The 8577-nt window shown below is 36.3% G+C and overlaps 1 protein-coding gene across 1 annotated transcript in view; it reads left to right on the top strand.

The window, feature by feature from the left end:
* The window catches only part of LOC107701622 (uncharacterized), a 13772-nt gene extending 8102 nt beyond the window's left edge, over positions 1–5670 (top strand). Inside the window, exons 13-17 of the mRNA XM_016503663.1 lie at positions 1918–1991; positions 2149–2328; positions 4443–4603; positions 5406–5496; positions 5576–5670. Of these exons, the coding sequence (XP_016359149.1) occupies positions 1918–1991; positions 2149–2328; positions 4443–4603; positions 5406–5496; positions 5576–5670 (601 nt within the window). The remainder of the gene's footprint in view (positions 1–1917; positions 1992–2148; positions 2329–4442; positions 4604–5405; positions 5497–5575) is intronic.
* The last annotated feature ends 2907 nt before the right edge of the window (positions 5671–8577 follow it).

The following is an 8577-nucleotide window of genomic DNA, read 5'->3' as shown; positions in this document are numbered from 1 at the left end:
ATATATATATATATATATATACATACAGAGCTGATTAGATTACTTAAAAATTGTAGTCACTGTTACAAAAATTGTAGTTACTGATTCCAAATTACATGACGAAAATTGTAGTTAGTAATGTAATCCATTATATTACACTTTAGGTAATATAATCAGACAACTTTTGGATTACTTTAAGATTACTTTTGACCAAACTCATTTATCACATTGATATAAAAAGAACAATCTTGTACCGTATTCATATAAAAATACAAAGAGTAAGAAAATATATTCCGCTCGTTGTTAATAACATGAAGGGCATTGAACATTACATTACATCAAGGTTTCCCAAACGGGTTTGTAAGGAACTGCTGGGGGTTTGTGAGTTTAATGAAAAGCTAATAATTAATTAAATCATAATAATGTAAAATGAAAATAAATCGTTTAAAAATATCATCAATCAAAATAAAACACTGACTAAAAAAATTAAGTATTTTATTTGTTTACCAGCATGTTATGTGACCATTAACCAATGTCAGAGAACTGTGAACATGCAAATATGATAATTATCAAAATATTTATTTTAAAATCTCAGGGATACAAGTAAATATATTAGGTAAAAGAGTTTCAGATGACAAAAAAGTTTGGGAATGCCTGCATTACATGTAAATAAGAAATAACATAAATATGTGCATTTTATGTGTTTGAAAGATAAAAGCCTTCCAAACACATAGTAATACATGGTTAAATAATCTAGTTCAATAAACTACTGAGTGATAATTCAAATAAAAATTAATGAGTTCATCAGTAGTTGATGCAATGTTGAAATTATCTGAAATGATTTGTTGTAAATCCAGTGGTCAAATGCTGTGTAGCCACCTGACTAGTGACTGGTCTTTGTGTGAATGTACACAAAACTGGAAGACATTCTGAATGTATAAGCGGTAGGCTATTTTAGAAAGGAACATTTAAAAGATGAAAAAGAGGAATTAGGGAGAATCAATAAATGATGAATGATTTATTGCTATTGCGTGAATATGTAATCATGTAATCAATAAAAATAATATATTAATATATATAATATATATATACATAATAAAAAAAAAATAATAATGCAGGAATTATATAAAAAAAAACAAATTGATATTTAATTCAGGACACATTAATCAAAAGTGACAGTAGAGACATTTATAATGTTACGAAAGATTTATAATACAAATAAATGCTCTTTGTTCTTTTGATCTTTCTATTAATCAAAGATGAATAGAATACAAATTTCTTATTGTCACAGTTAATATTGTATTTCAGTTAATACAATTTTAACTGTGACAATAAGAAATGTTTCTTGAGCAGTAAATGAGCATATTAGAATGATTTCTGAAGGAACTTATGATTCCCAAAGAGGCACAAAATCACTCTCACTGACCTCTTCCTGGACTGTTCCCAGCTGGTGGAATGACCTGCCTATCTCAATTCGAGCAGCTGAGTCTTTAGCCATTTTCAAAAAACGTCTAAAGATATATTTTTTTCGTCAGCACCTGACCAATTAATACTAGCGCTTACCTATTCTATTCTATTCTATTCTATTCTATTCTATTCTATTCATTTTTTCTAATTTATTTAATAATAAAAAAACACCTTGCTACGTGTATTGTGCAAGACTAACTGAGACTTGCCCTCTTGTTGGTCTGATTGCTTCTATTGTTCTCATTTGTAAGTTGCTTTGGATAAAAGCATCTGCTAAATAATTAAATGTAAATGTGATTCAGTGATCATGTGAAACTGAAGACTGGAGTAATACGATATATTAAAATAGAAAACAGTTATTTTTATTGATATTATATATCAGTTTATTACTTGTGTCTAACCCCTGCACCAGACCATTAAGATAAAAATAATCAATGCAAATAGTCACTGTTTAAAATTCTGTTTGTGTAGTGACGTTGCTTTCAGAAGTGGGCCGTCATCAATGCTTGAGCTTCAGCGACATGATGAAGAGGATGATGATATTGGTAAGTAGTCATGTGCAAAATATTGTAAAACTGCAGTCTGTCATTTGTGTCATCAGGTGGAAATTGCCACAGAACCATGTGTCTTATCAAAAAAATCAGTCTACAAATGGCAGCTTTAACAGCATATTTGTAACTGTAACTGCTTTTTTTTTTTCAGATTTGCCATCGTCTAGAGTGATGCTGTCGCCGAGAGTGACGCCGCATGAGCCACAGGCTCCACGGGTGTTGGCGCAGTGTGATCTCTGTGGGCCTCCATTGCAGCCTATTGTCCTGGAGGAAGAGGATTGGAACAACCTGCACAAGTGGTTCTCTCACCTGTGGCCCCCAGCCTCTAAAGGTATGACAATACAGTCACAAATACATTAAATCAACAAGAAAGTCTTACATATCAGGTGTAGCCATGTTACGAGACACTGCCTGAACAGGCACAATAGTGACAAGAAAGGAGATCCCCCTACTTGGGCCTGAACCTGTAAAAGCTGTCACTCACCAGATTGACAACAAAGTGCTAGTGTTGTCGAAGTCTGACTGTTGTCACCTCGTGTTGCATGAGTCTGAACTAAAAAGTTGCGCTTAAACACACCGTAAAGACTAAAGCCAGTGACCAACTAGCACATACGTTTTGCCCCTGCTAGGAAATAACTGTCAGTATCAGCAGGAGGCGATAGTCTATATTCGGTATTCAAATAGAGAAACAGAAACAATTACTGCAGATATATAAACTCTGTAAACAAAGCAGCGGTTGATTACTATTTTGAATATGAATCATGTTGATCACTTTCTTCATTTCAGACGGTTATGTTGTTATGAAAATGTCAGAAGAATTAGAAGAGCCTTCTCTATGAGTCTTCTTAACTTTGTCATTTGCTTACTTTCACTTTTCCTTTTTGTGCACTGGTTCACTAAGCTGAACTACCAATCAGTGATCTCTCACCGACCACCTGATCCCGATTCAACATGCAAAATCAGCCAAAAAGCTGCTGATGGGGTCCGATTAGTGCCAGCGGCATGGAATACACTGCAAAAACTGAGCTAACAGACGCTCGGTGGCCCATCGTTCACCAATTGTTGGTTTGGTGTGTCATGGCCTTAACTTCACTTCACTGAGTTATGAATGTGCTTCCAATGAAAATATTTATTTTCTACCACTTAACATTGTTTTCCTTTTAACATGTTTATTAATGATATTAATGATTTAAATAACCTCTTAGAATATCTAAAGGTCAACAGGGTTTTTTTTTTATACAGGAAGCATTAAAACGGAACAAATGAGGAAAACTGATAGCTTGGTCCATAATTCATGGGACTCCAGACTTTAAAGCCCCTAATAGAGCGCTGTAGTGATGACATATTTTGTAGGCCAACCTGGAGATAGCATTGCCCTGGTTCCCTCGACAAAAACCCATTAGGCTTTTAGATTATTGCAGAAAATATTTGAGATTCTTGTGCACATTTTGTTCATTTTGAGGCCTAGTCCACATGTATATGGGTATTTTTATAAAGAGTTTTTCCTCCTTCGTTTAAAAAAAAAAAAAACCTTGTCCACCTGAAAACACAGAAACACGGTATGAAGCGCTGTCAAGAGCATGCCAAACACACAGGTGGCGATACAACCCTAACCGTAAAGCCATGTTGGCCAATTACAGACTTGCCTCATGTAAACAAAGGGGATAGCGGCGCACAATCTGACGTCAAACAAAGGAGATAACAGCGCACACTCCGACGTCACAAACCAAAATCTACGGTTTCACCGGCTACACAACAACACTGCAACCGGAGTTTCTGAAAATCTTCACCCTGGCAGGAGTTTTCAAAAAGTTTCGATTTCAGTGACCTGATACTGCGTTTGCATGTGGATGAATGCCAAACCGCATAGAAAAGGCTGTGGTTTTGAAAATAACCATGTTCGTGTGGACAGAGCCTGAGTTAGAATGTAGCATAATTATAAACACAACAAGGCTGTGAAAGTTGACTACTGATTGTGTTAACCACAGACCTTATTTCAGCCATTTAACTGTTGGTGTTATCAAAAAACCATGATAAATTCTCCTAAAGGTGATGTATAGTTTGGAAAAAAAATAAATAAATTTGTTTGACTTTTTTTCCCGTTCTCTTTTCCTTGTTGCTGTTTAGAATGCTGTGACTTTCCAGCCGTTTGAGATGTTTGACTTCCACAGTGCTTTGAAGTAGAAAATTCTCAGTAGGATTCAAATGCGTCTCACAGTGCACCACACAGATAATTGGTTCTCACTGTGAGGTTCGGTTGCGAAGCATTTAACGCTTGTCACATAAAAGCCTAGAACGTGAGATGAAGACACAATCATGTAATTACATGTGCTTCAGCAGCCGAAAATTTTGCTTATTTTCAGTGCTGGAAAAAAGGTAATTTGCCTTCTTGTGACTTGTTTCATATAGCTTATTCATGAGCAGTGTTTTTGTTCTCCTTTCTAGATGGGAGAGTTATTAGTCCTGATGACTTCCACTGGCACTCCCATGGGGGCCGAGCAATGGGCCACGTGGTTGACCTCCAGAGCCACTCTTTCTCACATGGAAAGATTCTGCTGGGGTCGTTCATGAAGAAACCCTCACAGGTGGACCTTGATACGGTTTCTGTGAGTAGAAAGTGTCTTTTTATCTCTGTTAATTGCATAACCACAATAGTGACCTGAGTTTTGTCTGTTTTGAGCATAGACTGTATAAAAACATGGACGTAGTGTCCATGACGTCACCCGTAGTTTTCCGAAGAGCGTTTTTGAAGCCTAAAATAGGCGGAGCCGGCCGTCGCCATCTTGGCAGCGCGTCACCGCGCGTCACTCCCAGATAATCGAAAATGGGCAAAGAGGCGAGAGCAGGTTGCTGAAGCCACGCCCACCTAGCGCGACGGTGGTGACAGCAGCGGCAATCCACCTGTCACTCATGTGGCCGCGCCCTTAATTATGCAGAACTTTAAGGCTTAATATAATTTAAATGGATGAGTTATAAAAAAATTCACCCCCCTCACAGTTGTCATGAAGGGAAAAATTAGCTATATAGACCAAAATATTTTTTTGAACCAGGCTGTAAACGTTTTTTTCTGCTGTAAAGTTGGGCAATTTAACATGGGGAGTCTATGGGATTGACTCCCTTTTGCAGCCAGCCTCTAGTGGCCAGTCGATGAATAACAGTTTAAGTCACTTCCGTGTTGGCTTCACTAGAGAGAGCGGGAGGTTGCTGCTTGGTTTTGTGATATAATTGTAAAAACTAATTCATGAGAAGGTTACATGACAGTTATTTGTTTTATTGTGCCTTTTTGCCTATATGATGTTTTCATCATCCCAGGCTGGCATGTTTGATAAATAATAATGGACTACACGCTACACTCTGCTGCATTTATTTAGATTATATGTAAACTTTACTGTGTTTCTCTTTATTAAGGTATTCAGCATTATCTCAAGTTGTGTGCGTGTTGATATTGATGGTGTAAAGTCAGTCTACAATTCTGGACAAGTGTTTATGATACCCTCTGGTGAGTGAGAACTTGGATCAGATTTAATGACATTTGGTTTTACGTATTACTAAATACTAATAACTTTTTTTTGTTACAGGACATATGTATAGCATTCAAAACCTCTGTCAGGAGCCTGCAGTGCTGATTTACCACAGTCAAATGACACACAGACCAGCAATTGGGTTGTTTTGACCCAGCAGTTGGGTTACTACCCAGAAGGTTGGGTTAAACATTTAACATTGCTTAATTGCAAAAATAGCAATTTTTTTTTTTTTTTTTAAGAAAAAATTGTAGATTGTTTCAAAAAGTCATACAAGTATAGTTGTCTAGCAAAGCTCATAAATGTTAGTTGTTTTGTGTAAATAGCTTTATGACGCTATGTGAAATGCTTTTCAAAACCGTGGTCTTATTAATATACATGTGCATTTTTGTCTTAGATTTTTTTTCCCCCCTCAGAATGCAGTTTAACTGTAGGTATTCAGAACAAATTTGTTGGGTTGTCAGCAGGGGTCAGCAGATCCTCATCTATATTACGTTGCTGTGCATGTCCAACTTTGCCTCTTCTTTATGCTCAAATGTAGTGCTGTTTATTTGAGGTGCGTGTGAAAACGTAAAATCTCCATTTTATTAGTAACCACTTCATTTACAGTTTTGATCAATGTATTCTCATGTAAGTGATTTCACAGCATTTGTGTTTGTAATATTGATTCTACTTCTACTGCCCTGTTTGGAAATGAATTTATGTATAGACTTGTAAAAAACATTTTGCTTGAATTTTGTGTTTTACATTCCATCAGTTCTGAAAGAGGAAAGAGGTACAGAAGCCACTGTGCATTTGCTTTTTATAAAGTAAAAATGTATTTGTGAAAGAAGCAAAATAGATACCAGTACACATCAGACATTTCCATTTTTATAAAATGTACAGATAGATGCTTAAGACTTTAATCCATTATTGTCTCGATAACATTTAAAAATAAGTGTGACATTCACTTGTGCACACCATTTTTCCCTGGTCACTTACAAATCCTTTTTGCAAAGACCAGGGGATGCTCTATTCATTATGCAACATGCTTTTAACATCATACTGTGGAAACGCAACATGAAATATATGAGACGAAATACCTTTTCATAGCAAATCATGATACTTTAAACAAGTTTATCCCTTGTCTGACACCACTAGGAATGTTTTAAGCAAGTGTGATAGTGATAACAGAGTTTTTGTTTATAAAGATAATATATTCTTGCTTTAACCAGCATATGGTTTTAGTTAGGATACCCCCATCCTTCTCCTAAGGTTTTCAAACCAATCCACTCCAAAATCTCTTACATTGTGTGCCTAAAAAGAGAAATGGTTTGTTTACCACAAATCACAGTAAATTCGGGATTACTTTTTCCAATCAAATCTTTACCAAAGGTTGGAAATGTTTCAATTAATCAGACTGTCACTTTAATCACAGTAAATCCCCCATCAGCAGAAATGGGAAAAAGTTGACAATATACCTTCTCTAACTTGTTATCGTGCTGAAATAACAGTAGCTACGGGCATCAATAATTCATTCTCTTTATCATGCAAACCCACCTGTGGATCCAGTCATTCTGTTTTTTTTTTTAGGACAATTCGTTGAGAAAAATGATCCCAGATCCCTGAAAAAACCCATCAGAGCTGACTGATGTTGACTAGAGACCAAAGATATGTCAAATCAAGCGATTAGCAGTGTTTAATTGAACGACTTTCCACATTTCCCACTGAATGTTGTGGAAAATGTCAACATATTTCATGTATTTGTTTTATCTTGCTATTGACGCATGCATCCATACATCGTTGTAAAGGTTAAACGTAGAGACCCACAAGGGTAGCTGAATAATGTATTAGTAAAAAAAAAAGGTCAGATGCAGTACTTGCCCAAAATAATGATTAAAAATATAATTTGGACCGAGGGTTTTCCTGAAAAGCCTCTTGGGTTGGTCTTTTCTCCACATACTCACAAATGTGATTAAGGTCCTAAGGAGCTCAATCAAATTCAATCAAAAGCAACTAGCATTGAGTTAAAAGACGAAATAACTCAAAAACTGGTGAGTTTTCAGTAGCTTCATAAGCTTGTGGAGGCACTCCGAGCTTAATGCATTAAAACACTGCAACCCTTTTCCTCGCATGATAACATTGATTACTGTGCTCACATTTGTAGTGCTAAGTGCATCTGAGTGGAGATGGATGAAGGACATGGTTCAGAGTTAAGAGAAGCTCCAAAAGGGTAGCAGACGCAGGGCAACCGAGAGTAGTAAACACTCGGGGTGAATTATAAATGTGGAGGACGACAAATCACAGCTCCCCAAAGAACATTTCCAAAAGAGCAGAGCTTCGACAGGTTAAAATCCTGACAAATATGTAGAAAGTGATCATTAGATGAGAGCTTTGCATAGCCTTGTTGTGTATGCTATGCCATTCCACATTCTGTTAATATGTCACTAGCAAGTAACTTTGTTAACATTTACACTCATAAAAATAAAAGTATCTGGTAGGTATGTTCCATGAAGAAACCTTAACATCAGTGGAACAATTCCATTGCTCAAAAGATTCTTTATTGTGGAAAAATGTTCTTCACACTAAGAAAAAAAGAGGATCTTTTAAGAATGGTTCACTAAATAGTTCTTTGGGGAACCAAAAATGGTTCTTCTATGGCTTTTCTGCAAAAAAAAAAAACATTGTTTAAATGTCCATTTGTAAGAGTGTACTTTAACAAGTTAATATACATTCCTTTTCTGTATGTCAATGTGAACTCAATTCATATCAGAACTGAATCTACGAAGGCGCTAATTGCAGTGTAGGATTTATGAACAGCCGCATTCTGGCAGCAAACATTATCAAAGGATATCCAGGGTATAACGTCACTTCCTTCCATTGTTGAAAATGTTCTCTAAACCCGTTCGCTTGGTGCTGTGCACATCTGTTAGTTTCAGCTCAGCCCATTAAAATCAAATCAGCTAAACAATGCATCTCTTTTACTAAAGTGGTCGCTTAGAACTCGATGGCAGACTTGGCAGCATTGAACAAATCAAGGAAATTCCCAATGTCAGACACTTAACAAGACTAATCTGTTA

Source organism: Sinocyclocheilus anshuiensis, unplaced genomic scaffold, assembly GCF_001515605.1.
Source record: "Sinocyclocheilus anshuiensis isolate Anshui unplaced genomic scaffold, SAMN03320099.WGS_v1.1 scaffold1626, whole genome shotgun sequence".
Taxonomy (NCBI): Eukaryota; Metazoa; Chordata; class Actinopteri; order Cypriniformes; family Cyprinidae; genus Sinocyclocheilus; species Sinocyclocheilus anshuiensis.
Note: the sequence above shows the minus strand (reverse complement) of the source record. Positions and strands in the feature narration are given on the sequence as shown.